General features: G+C 43.8%; 1 protein-coding gene across 1 annotated transcript in view; it reads right to left on the bottom strand.

Annotated features, from left to right (window-relative positions):
- Window positions 1-1929: 1929 nt before the first annotated feature.
- The window catches only part of WARS2 (tryptophanyl tRNA synthetase 2, mitochondrial), a 41724-nt gene continuing 25025 nt past the window's right edge, over window positions 1930-18628 (bottom strand). The window contains exons 4-7 of the mRNA XM_086622588.1: window positions 8937-9017; window positions 7151-7236; window positions 4385-4503; window positions 1930-2390 (exon numbers count right to left, since the gene is read on the bottom strand). Coding sequence (XP_086478714.1) covers window positions 1942-2390; window positions 4385-4503; window positions 7151-7236; window positions 8937-9017 — 735 coding nt within the window. The 3' untranslated portion in view covers window positions 1930-1941. The remainder of the gene's footprint in view (window positions 2391-4384; window positions 4504-7150; window positions 7237-8936; window positions 9018-18628) is intronic.

Here is an 18628-nt window from a genome sequence, read left to right on the forward strand (position 1 = left end):
CAACCCATGTTAAACAGTGTCACAGCAAACACCTTATGCCGAGTCAGTATGTGGCAGTGACTGAGCATTAATTTTATGTCGTGGTTCCCAGGCAGCCTGATGCAGCTGTCAAACACCCAAAGTTTTGTAAAACCACCAAAATATGCACAGCTGTAACTGTGCCCTTTCCTAATCTGCTACGGCTACTTTGAAACCAGGGACTATTTTTGAATACACTGAATTCTTTCCGGGGGACATTACCTTGAACTTGTCTACACCGAGTCTGGTTTCCTATCACTCTGTCTCCATCCACTCTGCTCCTTTAGTCTTGACTAACTTTAGCAACTCTGTCACCATCAAGTTCTTGCAGAGCAGTTCTCTTCTTCAGATCCCTAACAAATAAATACAGGTCTCAGTACAGATCCGCAGACGCTCAGTCCGTAACTTCTTGTTTTGCAAAATAAAATCATTCTTTCTGAATCACCTCACCTTGGTAATTAACTAAATTTAAGACTAAATAGCTTTTTTTTTAAAAAAAAAAAACCCAACCAAACACCTGCACTGCATAGGAACCCTCCCAGTTTTACTGACTCAGCCATGTAAGCCTGCACTCCGTTGCGACAAATGCCGGAGACATGTAATGGTAACGAGCTGCCGGAGCACGGGATGAATCCATTTACTTTCCAGTAGAGGAATTTCAAAGGCAGCACCATTAAGCACACTGATACACTTAAATACACACAGGACTAGTAGGGCTTTCATTACCTTTAACACGTACTACTACCCCCTCCTCGGAAGGGGATGTCTCCTTTTTGCCATTCCCTTTTGCTACACATTCCCAAGAAACGCTGTAGTTCACGGATCCCAGTCTGTGGGTCTTGGGAAGCCTAAGACCAGTAGAGGCTGACACCATTCTCCGACCACCGAGCTTTCTCGAGGCTCCATTGTGACATTTCAGAAACATCTAAGTTAATCTCAGCCTGGCTCTGACCGCAGCACAATTTTCTAGACAAGTAGTTTTGTAAATTTTACAGGAAGTTCTCCGATTTCCCAACCAAAGATTTCTTTCACACAAGATGACATCTCTTCCCCCCCCGCACCTTTTCTAAAGGAATCCTAGACTTGATGCTGAACTGGAAACGCTGGAGCTCCCTGCTAAACGAACGGCAGGTGGAACGGGAGCCGCCGAAGCACGTGTTGTTTCTCACTGAAGTCCTTTAGACTTGACCAGCAGGATGGCACAGAGAGCAAAAGTGAAGTTCAAGTCCACTTTCTGGATTCTTTGGAGTGACCATCAAAGAGGCCACCTAGCACAGCAGTCACACAGGGTTTTAGAGTGCGGATCCCATATCCATAAGAGACACTGACTCACCTCGCACGAACTAGATGCAGATACGAAATTACACCGAGTCTGAGGATGCGATAGGGAGAGGCAGTGAACTCTCTCTTCATCACCCTGAGCATTTTGATTTGCAAGCCTCTGCTTTTTTTGCTGGTTATCCAAGAACACATTCAACCGCCACATCAAAGCTGAATAACCACCTATGGGATGGACTGTCCATCTGTAACAAGATCACATGCATAGCTTAGGATGTTCTTGAGAAGATTACAAAACTTTCTGCTAGATCCTGATCACTCTGCCTGTATCTCAGCTTCTTGCGGTGGTCAACTGAAGAACCCAAAACCCTATCTGGGCAATCTTACGTTCTGCTTTTGCAGGATTTCTTTGTGAATTGTGATTGCTTCTGCCCTCCTTCTTTGACTATCCAGACAAGCTCAATGCTGGTCCCACTGGAAATATCTGGTTTCATGCACATTTTTTAATGCAAACACCTGCAATGTTCTACTTGGATTTTCCAGGAGAAAAAAAAGTTTTTGTTTCAAACCAAAATGATTAAGAAGATACAAATAACAAAATGTCTGTCCCAGGAAACAAAAGTCCTTGCAACTACTCAGCAGTTTCTACTGAAATCCCACCAGTCTTCTTATTTCTTGATAGATGGGGGCAGCCAGTTCTTTGGCTTTCTCTGCTCCATCCTCTAAAACCTTTATCAGATGGGATTTGTCTTCCTGGAGCTTCTTGATTTCATTCCTGATAGGTGAAAATTTTTGAATAACTGACTCCGCTACCACCATTTTGTAGCGAGCAGTGTCGAGACCAGCAGACTGGTGGAGCACTTCTTTGATGCTCAGCCCTGTTACTGCAGCATGAATGGACACCAGGTTGGAGACACCGGGGCGACTGGCTGGGTCATAGGTGACCTCAGAGGTAAAGTCAGTCACAGCTTTGCGGAATTTCAGCACTATTTCATCGGGGCTGTCCACTATGTTAACTGTGGCTAACTTCTGTGGGTCTGACTTGGACATCTTCACCGCTGGATCTCTGAGGGATTTTATTTTCTTCGTTGCACCTTAAAAAAAACCAAAAAGGAAATAATTATGAACACACACACAGAGACAATGGTTTCTTCTGACAACTGTGAAGAACACTCTAGCAGCATGATGAATTTCTCTGTTTATCCTTGCTTAAAAATGAGTTGTGAGCATAATATTTAGTCCTTCTAAGCCACTTTTCTCTTTCCATAAACTCAGTGAAAACCTTCTCCATTTCTCCTCTCCTCTCTAAGCAGAAACTTCTGCTGGGACACTTCCTATTATTTTCTGAGGCTATATGCTGATCTCCTCCCTCGTATTCCTGGCACTGGGGACAGGCTACCTGGAGAGCACAGACTGTACATTACTGAAAGGTTCTGTAACAGTGGAGAAACAGGTTAAATCCACTGGTGGAAAAAGAATCTCAGAACAGTTAATCCCCTTCCTTTAGGGAATTGTTCCACTCAAAATCTCTTGGTAATTCTCCTAAATGTCAATAAAGACAGTTATTAAAGATTCCAGAACTGAGCACTAACCAGCTCCATTAGAGCGAAAGCATCGTTCGGGCAAGAGAGGTGTAGGCATCACACGAACTACTGAGATACGTGTGTCTACATGAAACGGAGTAGTGGCATCAGGAGAATATTGCAAAGTACTTTCTTTAGCAGCATCAACACACACAGTTTCACTCTTTCGCCACGAAACATAATTTATGGAGTACAGAAAGTACCACTCATCTAGGAAGTGCCAACTTTAGACACCTAATGCAGCCAACGAAATGACCTCCATACTCCTCGTAGACGGGCTACGTACCCAGTGAAAGGCTGAGTGTTCTTCCAGGGTACAATTCAGACTGCCCACAAAGTGCTCTGTTCCGAATCTTTTGGAAGAGCCTGTAAATCCAAAGGAGCCCAGGTAACCTCACTGCCTGCAGCTTGTGAGTCCAAACGAGACCCTAACTCCTGCCTTCATCCAGGACGTTCCGTTGGTTTGCACGCACTTGTGCGCTTCCGAAGGCGTGCTTTTCACGGGGAAAGGGAACAGTGCGTGTTCCAGCCACCCCCCACTTCCCAAACAGAGCTTTTTATTTCCTGGGAAACAGTCTCACCTGCATCACAGGCTACGCTCAGCTCCTCGTTACAGTAATTAGCATTGAATTGTTCATTAGAAACTGCAGAGCTTGCAATACCTGGTATTATCTAAGCTCCACTCTGGGTCTAACACCGTTTTTGCCACTGAGGCTTGAAAACTGAGAAAGGTTTATTACTGCCTGTCTTTTCCAAGGTGAGAGCTCCTTGCCCTTCTGGGGGCGAAGGTCTCTGCTGTGCATTCCTCTGCATTACTCACAACAAAGATGCAATGCTGCTTCTTGCCCAATTCTTCACGTTTCTTAACAAACATACCATTAGTGCCATCTGACTCCTCCTCACCCCCCGGCCTATGACCTTATAGCTCAAAAATGGCTGAGAAGATTTTCCTTATAAGTCTCCCTGAGTCCCAGATCAAAAACGGAAGGTCTAAGCTCTGTAAGAGCCCCTTACTGAAATATGCAAGCTTGTATTAAACACATTTAAAAGATTTTTGAGCACTGTAGTAATAAACCTACAAGCTGTTTAGCATGCTTAATGTAAACATCTACACTGCAGACATTGAAGAATTCTGCTTGCTAGAGGTCTCTTGTCTTGTTTCTTGTAAATCTCTTGAACTAGCAACACGGAACAGAGATGCTGCTCTTAAGAGGTCCAACACTTGAAGAGCAAGGCTGACTGGCAGCAGCAGAGTGCATCTGGCCCCCTGGACTAGAATACCAGACGTCGCAAACATTCCTCTACCAGGGATTTGTAAAGCCTTTTGTCTGTCTTGGGAGTCCAATTTCACAGCCTCTAGTCTCCTGTTGTCAGTTTTGAATTTTCTACTCCTTTAGCATCAGTTTGCTCCCTTTTCTTGGTCCCTGAAATTATTTCCACAATATTTAAATCCATCTACCACCTTGAAGTGCACTTAAGGGGGAAAAACACCAAGAGCAACTCACTTAAAATGGCTTTGGGCACCGGAAAGAATTCTCCGTATTTCTTGTTGAAATGTTGTGCTATATCTTGGGCTAGTTCCAGGTGCAGGACTTGATCTTCTCCAACAGGCACACGTGTCGACCTTTTAATAAAAGACAGATACAGGAATCTCAGCAAAGCTCTCTGGTTCTGCTGAAACGTTACTCAAGACTGACACAGCTTCTGCCACGAGCGAGGGCCAGATTGAGCCAAACAGCCCCAGCCAGATACAGGTGCTGTGGGAACACGATCCCAAACTGACTGTATCCCAGGATGAGTCTGCTTTCTGTGCTGAACCGAAGCACATCTCCCATGGCAAAAACAGCCCTTCGCAAAACACAGATATGGCAAAGATACCAGTAAGAGCAAATCATTAAACTCAGCTCAAAGAAAGGCTTTTGTAGCATCTCCTGCTGTCTCCTCAGAGATCAAAGAGCACGTGTCACAGTGTGTGAACAAAGTAAGAAAGACCTGCGAGGCACAACGCACGAGCACCTTGCCTTGGCAAGTCTCAGGAAAACACAACTGCTGTCGCAAAGTTAGTACTGAGGATTTATCAAGGGAAGGAAAGAGGAAAGTGACTCCTCCTCACAGGTCACCACGATACAAACATCATGTGGGCCAGTGCCTCGACTGCCACAAGTGTTAGCATTCCTAGATTGGAACTACTAGGATCAAAGGATCATTTGATCTTCTGCATTGGACTCAATAGCTTGAGTGCAGTTCTGGAGGAAAACACAACCTGCGTCAGAGGACACAAGGAGGTGAAGAATCTATTACTTCCCCCAGTGATCCCTTCCCACAGTTAATCATACTCACTAAAAATGGATGATTCTTTCAGATGAGGCAGACTTGGAAGTCTTGCCAGCTTTTGATTACTCTCCCCTCCTCCAGCAGATTCTTTTCCTAAGGCTTTTGGGGTGTTCAACTCTGAATCCCGAGTATGCTCCAGTGCAAGAAAGTTCACTATGCATCTTTTAAGTTCCCAGAAAATTTCAGTTTAACACAGTACTCCTTCCTCTGACTCTGAAGGAACTGGGCTGACACCCAGGAATCAATTTGTCCACCTTTATTCCCCACCAAATAGTCAACAAGGCAACCTAAAAACAGTTACAGTAGCCATAGGAACTCACAGTGGCCTACAACTAGCAGAAAGAAAATCAGTTATGGTAATCAATACACTTTGAGCAGGTCAAAAGAAATGTTTCCATATGCCAAAATGGTTCCATATTCATAAAGTTTGCCACTAAATAGAAAACACATTGTCTTCATAAACGCCTCTGCATGATTCTTTGTCTTGTTCCTTGCTGGTTTTTTAATATTTCTGTCCTGTTGCTATTTTTATTCCTTTCTGTAATACGTTTACCTTCTGTCCATTCTCCTGCCTCTTTGATCCCTGGTTCATCTGAATGAGCACTGTTTCTCCCCTTCCTCCAGCTCCTAATTCTCCTTCACGCCTGCCGTTCCCTTCCTGTGTTTCCATGTCCCTGATTTTTGTTACCTATATTATGCTTTTACATTAAAATATTTCTTATTCAAGACACTATGTGAAATTTCTTCGGAGGTAGTTTCTCTTTCACCTCCTCGTTCTGTGCTCTGTCTGGACAGCCTGCTCTTAATCCACACGGTAGGAAAAAACCAAACCACAGGCTTCGCTAAGGAATGATGAATCACATGATCTTATTAGAGATGGAAAAGACATACATGGTTGAGCTCAATCAAAACAACGTGATTTCTGATAAAGTTGTCTAAGTTTCACCCTTAAACACTGCTTGACAAACGGGACTCACTGCTTAGATTTTTTTTTTTAATGTTCAGATTCATTCTGAGTTTTGCTTGCTTGCTGTTATTTTAGTTAAAATTCAAGCGAATGAGAAATGGCATCTACTGGTCTTCTAACATTACTGTTTTCCCCTACTAAGGATCACTTAGGATTAAAATTCTCTAGGTTCATTTTTCTGGGTTAACAACTTGCTAATCTTCGCTACTTTGTCCTCCCAAAGTCCCTGCCCTCATAGTTCTGTATCACTCCTCTCTCCCAACAAATATTCACAGCTTCACTTCAGGACAATTCCACAGAGCACATATGCTTAGAACATAAAAACAATTAACCCATAGTGCATTGTCTCTGACATTTACTTATGGAGACAGTCTAAAATACCTTATGAAACACACCCAGCCACGCCAATGCACTACAAGGTCTATCAGCTGAGCTACAATCTCAGCCATGCCGAGCCACCAGTCCCTCATCAGGGTGTATTACCAGTGCAGCACATCGTACACTACGGAGAAAACCGACCCGGCCCAGGTACCACAAGGTGCAGTAAATTATTCCCTTTTTCATCAGTACCACCAGGCCCACACAGCATCCCACAGGAACATGGGTACACTATATGTGCACATTATATACGTACCCAGCAAACAAAATGCAACTACTTAAAAAACCCTAGGTGTATTCATGGGTGTGGACATGTAATATGAATAATTAAATATCAATGTGTTATGATTCCCTAAGAATTGTTCTGAAACGACCATTTTTTTTCTCTCCTTACAGCCCCATCAGCTGCTTTCAAATCAGGCTAGCCTTCAACCAGCCACCCGAGAGGTAAAAAGCTGGCATCCATTCCCAACCTTCTGATCTAATCACACCCAGCTTCTCCACTTCAAGCGAGCGTGTTGACCTGCCGACCATTCATTCTGCTGCAGCTGAACAGGCGCTGCCCACGGGCTGCCCACGTTCTGCCTCTTACTTGTACAGCAAAATATCTGCTGCTTGAAGCACGGGGTAAGTCAGCAAACCGACGGTTCCTTCGCCGTTCTGGCTGGCACGCTTCATCTGTTTGCAAAAGAAAAACAGGGAGCAGTCACGCTTTCGGCTAATGATGTCAAAGTCTGTGACTTTAATGAATTAGAATTCTAATTTAAGTAACTTATTGCATAACTCTAGGGAAAAGCCTGCCATGTAAAATCCGCTCCTTGTGAATCCCCATGTTGTGTCCTGTATTTATGGATTTCCCTACACTGCTCTGACACCGTAGCGAGGAGAAAACGTAGGCTCGTGTTTTCCTTCTGTTTGTAATCTAACAGAACCAATCACAGCCTGACTATTTTGTATTTGTCATATTCCACTTACTGATAACCCCTCCTTTTCAAATAGCATTTGCAGCAGGAAATTTTGGAAACACTTTATCATAGAGCTATAAAAAGGCATTAATACCTGCGTTCCACAGAAAAGAGATCGGGACGCAGTGATCGCACGCGGTCACCAGAAGAGACAGTGACAGCTGGGAGGAGAACCCAGAACTCCAGGTGAGGAGTCCTGTGTCCTCTCCATGAGTTCACACTGCTCCCCACAATCCACCCACTGTCCTGAAGTCCTTTACTGCTCTAGGGTAGGGATCATTTACACTGAGATAGTCAGGCTACAGGTACTCACCCTGCTCTACCTTTTGCTTTTAAAAATACTTAAATACACTAAAGCCCTTAAAATCTTAACTGTTTCATTAAGACTATTCAAATATTTTCAGACTTTTCCCACTCTCTCATACAGATCCTGTCTTCTGACGACATCTCTGAGTGCCTAAGGTTCAGGGTAGCTAATTTGCAAAGCCTAGCACCTATAACACCTATCTGTAGATTTGGAAAGTCAATCCAGTCAAAGTTGGATTTAAGAGCTTAACTTTAGAACCTCAGGTTTGAAAAGGTTGGCTTTAATCTATGCCATGCATTAACACTGGTTGCTGTATTTAAGTTTTACTGTTTTTATTTAATTAAGAAGAAAAACAGGAAAAAAGAAAACATCTGGAGGTATTTAAGACTGCTCTGAACTCTGCAAGCCAAACTGCTCTTAAGTTGGTGGGTTTTTTTCCTTTTTTGATACTTCTCTCTCCTGCCTTTTGGTTTTTCTGCTTACTAAATGCCAAAATAAAATACAAGGAAATTAAATGCAAGAACTCAGCTGATGCAGGATTAAGAAGATGAACATTTGAAACTTGTAAAGGCAAACATTTAAGGTGCATTAACTTTATCACTCAGCACATTTTTAATATTGATAATTTCTATACTCCTCTTCCAATACATGCTTCTTTTGCACCCTCTTCCATGAAATCTACAGAACAGCCACTCTTCATGGTGGAAAAAGAAAAGCTGTTCATGGAACCCCTCAATCGGCAAGGCTCAAGGTTGCCACTGCAATAGCTTGTAGTTGTTTCGCATTATTAAATAAGCGTTGAAATAACTCCAAGCATTCTAGCAAAATCAGTTTAACAACACTGAACAACCCTCTTATTCAGTACAGTTTCTGCAAGTCTCTGCCAAAAATATTATCCTGTAGCTTCCAGCAGAAAAACATTCACCGAAAGCAACAAACTTGGAAAGATGCATTTTCCTCCTTCCATCATGGACTAGAGAATTACTTACACCTAAAGTAAGGATACTCAAGGTACAGCTGGCACTTTTCAGATAACAAGTATTTCTAGGACAGTAGCTCTACTGAATTCCCATACATTTCCTTTCAGTCTATGAAACTGTCCATACCTTCCACTGGGGCAAGCGTAGCAGACGCGGCATGTTCGTTAAGCACCCAAGAATCCAGGCAAGTTCTGCATGCTCAGGAACCTGGAAGTACAAAGTCAGAATCCATTTTAATCTTCTGCATTTATATGCACATTTTCTCAAAATCCATACAGATAAATAGTATCACAGAGCATAAAACTATTCACTTTTGTCTATCATTTTTCCTGTGAGGTCAAGGTGCAAGCTAAGGGAACGTTTTGGACACTGCATGGATCGGATGCGCTCCACTCAAGCAGCGTAGCAAGGTTCTTGATCCTATCCACTCATATTCTAGAGAAGAAAGAAAATACTTTAGCAATAACAGAGTTGCATGTAAACTAACCAGCTGCAGTATTTCATCAGGGCAGGGGTGGTGACGGTGACAGTCTGATGATCATCAGACATAGCAAGTCAATTAGTCACACCTGCGGTCAATCCAGGAAGCCTAGGGAGAAAATCAGGGCAGCAGGGACAGGGTTGAGCACAGGTACACTGTGACAAAGCTCAGGTGAAGACTGGGGGCCTGAGCCTGGTTTAAAATGGAGTTCCTGGGGTACTGGGCAGAAGGTGTATGGGTGGAGGGTCCAGGTGAGGCTGGTCAGGGCTTTGGGTGCACCAAGAGGTCTTAATGACCCTGACCTGTCTGCAAAACAGAGACACCAGGTGAAGTCAAACTACAGCACAGCCTGAATTGTGTCTTATCTTGTCCCTCAGTTCTGCAATCCTATCAAAACTAATCCTGATCTGCCAGTGAAAGAGAAGGATCAGGCCTCCATAGACATTTTGCTACAGGGTGGTTTGAAAAGATGAGGAGAGAAGATCCCATTTAAACTCGTACAAGAAACTCTTCATTTAACATTCTGGTGAGATTTCAGTGATAGTGGTCAATTTTAATAGTTCTAGAAAGACATCAGGCAGAGTGATTGCCACTCTCCTGCTAAAGGGAAGACTTTCTGCAGGCAGAGACAAGAAATGCACTGTGCAACAACCTCTGCTGGATGAATCCACGTTTAGCTTCTTTACAGACACTCCTCAGCTTTTGCATTTCATTTGAATGAAATGAAATTCAATGAAATTTTGAATGAAAATGAATGAAATTCAATGAAATGAATGAAATTCAATGAAATTTTGAATGAAATTTCATTCACTGCAGGATCAGTAAGAGAGGCAAGCACTGCTGATGCAGACATTTTGTCTGTTGTTAGCTGTATACACGATATTCACCAAAAGGAAAAGCTGATCTACGTTCTGCGTCTTTGCTTACACGTTTGATTCAATTTTCAGTATCAGAAGGTTTGGCTGTTTAAGATCATGCTAATGGTCTCAAAGATGTTCAAAGCTTCACACGCTTGAAACACGATATAACAACCCAGATGGAAGGCAGTAAAAAGTGTTTGTTGGCAAGTAACAATCACTGGCATTGCTCATGGCAATTCCTTTGTTATCACATTTGAAATGTTTTTATTCCCTAGCTAACGATCGTGAGACTATTTCAGTTGTCAATGTTCTGTGGAGGTGTCTGACCTCAAGACAACAGCTCAGCGGTTAGAGATATGAAATATTCCAGGCTGATTCTCTCGCCTTTCTTTCTGCCTTTCCCCCAGTTTTTTTTTTTTTCTTCTTTTTTTCTATTCATTTCTTCATGCTCATTTGACCTGCAATCTTCTGTAGACAAGACAAAGTGCAGTGAGATGCACCAAAGGTTCCTTCTGCAAGATACAAAAAGTAAACTGAATACAGAAAGTACTAAGCTCGAGATCCCTATTTCGTTTTCGAAGGAGTCACCATCTGGCTCCAAGTGGTTTCTCATTCCTTTCTTCTAGTCACGGACAGAGAGGAGATGGTGCTCTGCTGCACTTGTGTTGACAAGGACTCCCTTTAAAAGCTACGCAGTCACTGATCCAGCTCTGTCAGACGTTGCTGCCACAGCCAAGACCACGTGTGTGTTTCACTGCACCAGTGGCTTTGACATTACATCAGTTCCCAACACACCAAGTGATCTAAACAGCTGTGTTGAATCCACAGTTCCGGGTCCTCGCAAGTGATACTCACTTCTAATCCTCAAACGCACACAGTCCTTTGCTAAGAGAGGGTGGAGTGCTGAATAATGTGAAGAAAAAGGCTGATATAAGGGGGGGAAAACGTAAGAAAGTGCACAGAAGGGTAGAGATTTCAGTTGGGAAAAAATTCACTACTGGAGCCTAATGAGTTAACGTTCATCACCCAAACTGCAGTAACTGCCTGTACGGTTGGTCTGTGAATCAGGGGGAACTAAGCTCAAACCACAAATCAGACTAAATCAGACTAAATCAGACTAAATCAGACTAAATCACTGTTTTAGCTGCCGTGTTTGACTTGGCAAGAGGGGCAGGTAACTGCTGCACTCGGCTGGCCACCGCGCATCAGCTCAAGCCGGGTAACTCATTGAGCTCAGTATGCCATCGCTTTGGTTGGAAAACTTTGGGTACAAAGAAACTGGAAGAAGCAAAGATGGATATGATACCAGTAAAATAAAGGCCCTGTCTACTCCTCCTTTCTGGCCCTGAGCAATACCAAGGATCACAGTTAGGAGAAGCCATTTTCTCAGACAAGCTCAGTCCGCCTCGTGCCCCGAGTGCATTTAAAATTCTGAGCAGATGTCTTCATTGAGCAACCGAAACACCAGAATGTAAGAAATGATGCTGTACTGGATCACAACAGAGGTATCTGTAGTCCAGCTCTCTGATTCCAGGCGTAGCAACAAGAGATGGCCCGTCGGGCCAGCACATGAACCTATTGCTTCCTATAGCATCTTCCCCTCATGGTTCTCCAGCATCCACAACTGCTGTACTAGGGAACATCAGAAGGTATTATCCCTGGCCCAGGCCTGTTAGTATCCATGCTCCCCATGAATGTGTCTAATCCCTTTCTGAACCTGTTGATAGTGCCCACTTCACAACCACACGCAGCAACGAGCTCCAGAGGTCCAAACCTGATGTCTAAAGAAGTACTTTCATTCGTTTCCCAGTTTTGAATGCCACCTATTTCTTGCATTGCACCATCTGGTGAACAATTCCACATTCAGTTTATCCAGCACTTTTCTGATTTCATAAACTTTGATTGCATTTACACCTCGGCCTTCTCCTCCTAGACTTCTAAATTTTTCCTTTTAAGGCAGCTACTCTGTCCCCTGTAGCATTAATCCTGATCATCTCTGGTTCACTACTTCCTTCGTGAGATGCAGACACTAAAGCTCTCCCCAGTATTCCAGGTATGGGCACACTGAGTGTGTGCCTCGAGTTGCAACCTGTAGCCCTTCTCTATAAGGTGCTGCAAATTCCAGCTTCCCCTCAGCAGCATCACCTCGTTAAGGGCTACCTTTTAAATGGGCAATAAATTTCAAAGATTTGGTTTTGACAGTGTAGAGGACAACCCAACAGGTCTTGGGAGGTAATTTGGATAGCTGTGTACTAAAAGAAATTTGAACCAAGGAGGGAAAGTGTCTTAAATTTCAAAAGAAATGAAGACATTTTTTAGGATTTTTGTCTCTCCCAGAAGCACCAGTTAGTGCTTCCAGAAAATTTAAGAGGCCTTTTAGAGGAAAGTGCTGCTCACATGCATTTTTTTTTGAACAAGAGGTAAGAATTTATTAATGCCTAAGGTTGCAAACAATATGTCCAAGATACTTGCTAAAGTATCTCTACGTTATATAGCTAGAGAGAATAACAGGGCCAAAAACAAGAGAAATTTGTGCTTGAATCAAATGCACACAGCAACTGAACACCCAGCGAGTCACTTTTATGACAGACAATTTGACATGGTATCCCAAATTCCCGTTCAAAGAAATAATTCAAGTGTGGGTGCAGTATGTTCACCATTACAAAGGCAACATCCGATTTCAAGAACATGTCAAGCAGTGTATTGAACTGGGGCCAGCTATCCAGCCATCACTGGTAAACCTATCAGTATTTGCAGCTTCCACTATCACCTTTGAACAACTTAACAACTTATCCTTGTTGATATTTGACTAAAACTTACAGAAAGAAGATCTGTCTCTCCTTTCCAAAGAGCCTGACCACGAATACCCCTACTGGAATCAGGTGATGCACCCAGATAGAGCACAGTAATTTGGTCCAGACACCCTTTTCCCTCCCTTTATTCATTACGAAATGAACTGGTTTTCAGAAATATTCTCCTACTCTAATCCACAACGCTGTTTGAGGAATTAGCTTGGGGTGTCCAGAAGACTGGTGGAGAGAGGAACATAAACCAGCTACATAACAGTATGAAATAAACCAGGTAAATTAAGGAAGAAAGGAAAAAAAAAAGGCATCTTACTGAACCATGACTTTTCTTCCCACTGAGCTGTAGTTATGTCTAGCCCAGTCCTACGGGGAAGAAAACACAAGGACGAGAGAAGCAGAATGATTTTCTGAATTAAATAGTCACATACTTCCTCTTATGACAGGAAGTTTTCAATGGACCATGCTAAATTAATGTACTTTAATGAATTTATAAGCTATGATGCAATGGAAGCTTTTAAGCCCCTCTGAAAATTGGACAAGAAGTAGCGTGAATCCATTCAAACTCTGCCCACAAACCAAAGCAGCTGGATATTTCTGGAAAATAATAGCAGTGAAACAGTTAGTGCAGAGATTTAAATCGTTGTGTTTTGGCATTTGGAGTTAAGGCTAAGACAAACTGGCAAATTCCCACCTCTCAGAGTTACTGCTACAATCTGCTTGCACGCTGCAAGAATACTGCAGCTGATTACACTGAAAAAATAAATCAATCCATCCAGAAGGCTGAAAACTGCAATTTTCCACCCAGAAACGGAACGTTATGTTGTCCAGAAGCTCACGGGACTCCTCAGAGAAGTGTTAGTGCAGCATACCAACCCCTGCCTGCCGAACCCACTCCGATGGGATTCCAGTTCCTCTGGGGACATTTAGCACGTGCCTGCTACGAGAGGTAGGTGCACAGGAAGAACAGCCTGAGACCACATAAAAGCAACAGCGGTTTCTAAAATTGCTTTGACTGTGAAGCAGATGAGACACGAGACGGTTAAGAACTGAAATGTGTATTGTAACCACCAGGAAACAGAGAAAATGTTCTATATACCATGTAAGCTGACCATGTGTGCAGACTGCTTATTGTCTTCCCTATTCCTCCCCCATCGTCCTTTTTGGTTTTAATAAAACATTCTAAGTTTTATGAAAGATGACTGCTACAGCTTTTATCAGTTATGGCACAATTCAGGGAATATATTTGCTCTTTCTTCTAGTATTCTCAGGATATGTTGCATAAGTCATTATTCTGTTAATTCTGTTTTATGCCGGTAGGAAAAGGCAGCTGCTCGGAGCGTATCTTGGCATTATTTTCTCTAAGAGCAAAGAGAGTTTCCTACATCTTGCAGCAGTGCTCCAAACAAAAGTGCAAAATTTTGAAATACGCATTTATTTCTATTCTTACAGAAATTGCCACTTTTTTAATCATTTGTCTTCCTACTTAAGCAAATATAATTTAAAAAGCTGTAATGAAAGAGCGTCTCTCACTGGGACGCCATTCTAGTGTCCAACATATTCCAAAACACACCATTGTGTTTTCCTAGATACTCCAATTAAATGTGCTTGTTCATAACCCTTCACAGACAATGTGGTTCCAAACACTACCCTAATTATTCATCATCACCCTTAATGCTTCCAAATATTTTCAAGTTATCATCACTTGTTCTTTGTAGCCGCTACTTCCCTAAGCCAGAGCTCAAGCTCGTACACGGCAACGCGTGGGAGATCTGGTGACTGCTATGTATGGCAACCAAATACAGAGCCAGCCAGTAACTTCCAGTTTAAATACGTTATAAAACCCTCTGATTGACAGATGGGAGATTCTGAAGCATACAAACCTAATTTTCATTAAACTACCACTTTCCATTCATAGGTAACTTCGCTGTATACCTGATACATAAGAACAGAGGCCACGCACCCTCCAAGCAACACAATGAAAACCAGTCTAAGCAAAAATCCTCTCACTCTTATTTCGTTTCACTTGCAAGGGAAGGACATCACTGAAACCAGTCCAAGACACATCCACCTGTATCCTTATCGTAGTAGCACCTTTGGGATGTGGTGCAAACATGAGAGGTATCTGTTCTCACCACACTTCTTCCCAGCAGTCAATCTGTGATTAAGATGGTTCAGCCTTTCGTCTCTTGCTTGTGTTGGAAAGGATGATAAAACACAGGAAAACTCTGGAGGCAAGAATTTTGGATAGCTAGGGATGAGAGGTTCAATTGGCATAAACCCTGCTGTAAATAAAAGCCTACTGACAGTGAAACCCACACCAAATGCACATGCCTTTCGAGAAACAAAGTAATCAATATTTTTTTCACATATGGCAAACATATTCCAGAGAAGCAATACAAGCAGCAACAGAGGAAAGAACAGAAAGAGTAAGCCAAACAAATAAACAAAAAAAAACTCTCTTCAGCAATTCTAGGCCATTCTCACCCAAGCTAACCCAGAGGAAGCAAGAGGACGCAGGAGCACTTCCAACAGCGACTGCATGAGCTGTTCCCTTAGTGGGAGCTTACCATCACCAGCACACTTCTGCAGTGCAAGAATGTCTTCTGCTACACACTGCTACAGGACCAGGGTGCTACCAGTCATGAGCTGTAGCTGGCTTTGCTGATTAAACCCAAAAGTTCTTATTTCACACTCATTTCATCACGTGATTTTTGTTTAAAAAAAAACGAACAGAAGTGTTATTCACAAGTAATTGCTGTAGCACTTCTGTGATCTCTAGATCGGGTAATTTTCAAGATCAAGCTGAAAATGAAGCAATAGTTACAGCACGTTAACCTACCAAGAACTTGTGCTGGGTTTACGTGATGGGGTATTGGCAGAACGGGAGGGGCTGCAGAAATGGCCCCTGTAAGTAGCTGTGAAAAGCTTCCCTGGCTCCAAAATCGGTCGGAGCAGCCTCTGGCCGGGTCAGACCTCCCCATCCCCTGCAGCCAGGGCTGAGCCATCAGCACCTCTGCAAATGCCCCATTTAAGATGGGGACAAAGGAGCCCAAATGTGGCTGGACCTACACTGAAGTGAGGGGGGAGGCAGGTGGCTGCCAGCGCCGGGCTGGCACCACCCAACTGGAGATGGCCACAGCAGTGTGGCCAGGAGCGCTCCGACGCGCCCCGCTCCTGGGGTACCCACTGGGCAGAGCTCGTCCTGCCGGGACTGCCGAGGTTCGTCAGGCCTGGCATGGCTGCAGCAGAGAGAGGACTGAGACCTGAGAGAAACGGCCACACAGACACCAGGTCAGTGGAGATGGAGCAGGAGGAGCCGTGCCGGAGCTGAGATTCCCGTGCAGCCGGTGGTGGCATGGCAGTGGCCCCCCTGCAGCCTGTGGAGATTAACAGTGGAGCAGAGATCCACCCGCAGCCCATGGAGAAGCCCACGTTGGAGCAGAGACGCCTGAGCCTGAAGGAGGTTGTAAAGAATGGTCTCCATTTCCTGCTGGAGACTGACAATGAGGTGGAGAGGCCCGTGGAGAAGCCCATGCTGGAGTGGGTGGCAGCTCCCTGAGAAGCCATGACTCTGTGGGGAAGAAGCCTGCACCGGAGCCATGTTACGGGTGAGGATTGCATCCTGCGGGAAGGACTCATGATGTCTGTGGACCATCCCGTGAGGAGGGGATCCATTGGAGCCGGCGAAAAGAGTGGAAGGAGTCCTCCTTTAAGAAAGGAGCAGCAGAAACAACGTGTGATGAACTGACCTGCAGCCTTTGCCCCTGCTCCCCGCAGGGGAGAAGAAGGAAGGCATAGGGGGAAGGTGTTTCTAAGATCTGCCTTTGCTTCTTGTCATCCTCTCTGAATGAACCCTTAACAAATTGAACTGATTTGTCCCCCAGCCCAGTCTGTTCTGCCCAGGGCCACGGTCAGTGGGTGCTCCCCTCTGTTCCTGTCTCACCCTCAGCCTTTGGTCACATTTCTCTCCTCTCACTGCACCGAGGGGAGCAGCGAGCCACCGCTGGGCTGAACCACGACAGAACTCTCCCATTCACCAGTTTGATCCGATATTGAAAAGAGAGGGCTACTTTGCCCATAACCAAAATCCTAAACCAGCTCCCTGTGTGCAGCTGCATTTTCCCTGCTTTCCTGACCATCTCTGGAAGTGCAGCCTATTCCAGTACTCAGCCAGTTCTGGTGCTTTGCTTTATACCTCAGCCAAATGTTTGCAAACAAAATTGTGGCTTTTTAGACCACCCTTGGAGACTGCTACGGTGGCTGAAAAGGAGAGGCCAGCTCCTTTTTTTAGAACTGAGCAATTACCAATCCAAAATCAAGCAATAAACTTTCTTGATTAGCAATAGCTGCAATCCATCTCACACCTTTGTTTTTAGGAACAATCATCTCGCTATTACGACATTCCCTAACATACTATTTCATTATCCCACTAAAACAATAATCATATTAGCAAAGTTCCTGTCTCCTTTCCTCGCATCAAGAGCTACACACAGATATTCCTTTTAATTGCTTCCAGAGAAACGTCTGGTCCTGCCAACGCAATTGTATCAGACCACAGTGCATCTCTGGGTATACCTGACCTCTACATACAGCTTGAACAGACTTATTTTTGGGAAGTCAGCAAACCACTTCAAGCCTGAACCAGGACTGAAGCAGTCTGGATTCACAAACAACTGCCATAGTCCTTCCTCTGCTTGCAGTGTGACAAGGAGCTTACAAAAATCTGCCAGCATCAGCCACTTCTGGAAGTTCTCCTGATCCACGTTTGGTAAGTATTAGTAAGAATATGGTTCAGACATTAGGCACTGCCCACAGTGGTTAATTAAACATGAGGCACTGCCCACAGTGGTTAATTAAACTTAACAGTTCAGATTGACTAAGAAGAAAAGCCATTAGGTGTGGGCAGATAAGGACACCCAGAAAAATTAAGATAAAAGGCAGTCTATTTAACAGAGAACAGCCTAACCACTGCAACATAAACCTGAATAATCTTTGGTGGAAACTGTCGTTTGATAGAAATGACCATTTTTCAAGTCTAGCTATCTAAGGTTATCACTGGTGGTTGACTGGACTGGTACTGTAGGAGCATCACTTGCAGTCCTTCGTTTCTTGAGTCTGATACTTTTTCTGTGGGGACTCGAAGACTCCGTCTCCGCAAGATTATGTTGTGAAAGACACAACACGCTTTCTGTGGCTGACTGCAACTTCAGATTCTCACTGATAATCTGCTGGTTTCAAGGGGATTCTGCGTGCCAGCATTAGCAAAACCTGGAAGAGCAGTAATTTAGCTTTTAGACTCGTAAGAACATAGGGAAAGCAACACTGGAACAGATCAAATATCCATCTGTGACAGTAACCAACAGAAAATCATGTTAAGTACAGAAAAGCAGAGATGCTCTCCCAGCTGTAGTGGCAGCACTTCCTGCAGAGGTGGCACCTGAGGTATGTAAGAGTCCTCAACAGATTTTCCAGATTAATTTGTTGAGTCCTTTTCTGAATTCATACACATTTCAGCAGGCACTATATCCTGTGCCAAGGAGTTCTGTCCTTATCTGGAGGATGTCGTGCAGGACAGTGTCAAATGCTTTCAGCAAGTCCAGGTAGACGATGTCAGTTGCTCTTCCCTTATCCACCAATGCTGTAATCCCATTGTAGAAGGCCACCAAATTT

This window comes from Tauraco erythrolophus, chromosome 1, assembly GCF_009769465.1.
Source record: "Tauraco erythrolophus isolate bTauEry1 chromosome 1, bTauEry1.pri, whole genome shotgun sequence".
Lineage (NCBI taxonomy): Eukaryota > Metazoa > Chordata > Aves > Musophagiformes > Musophagidae > Tauraco > Tauraco erythrolophus.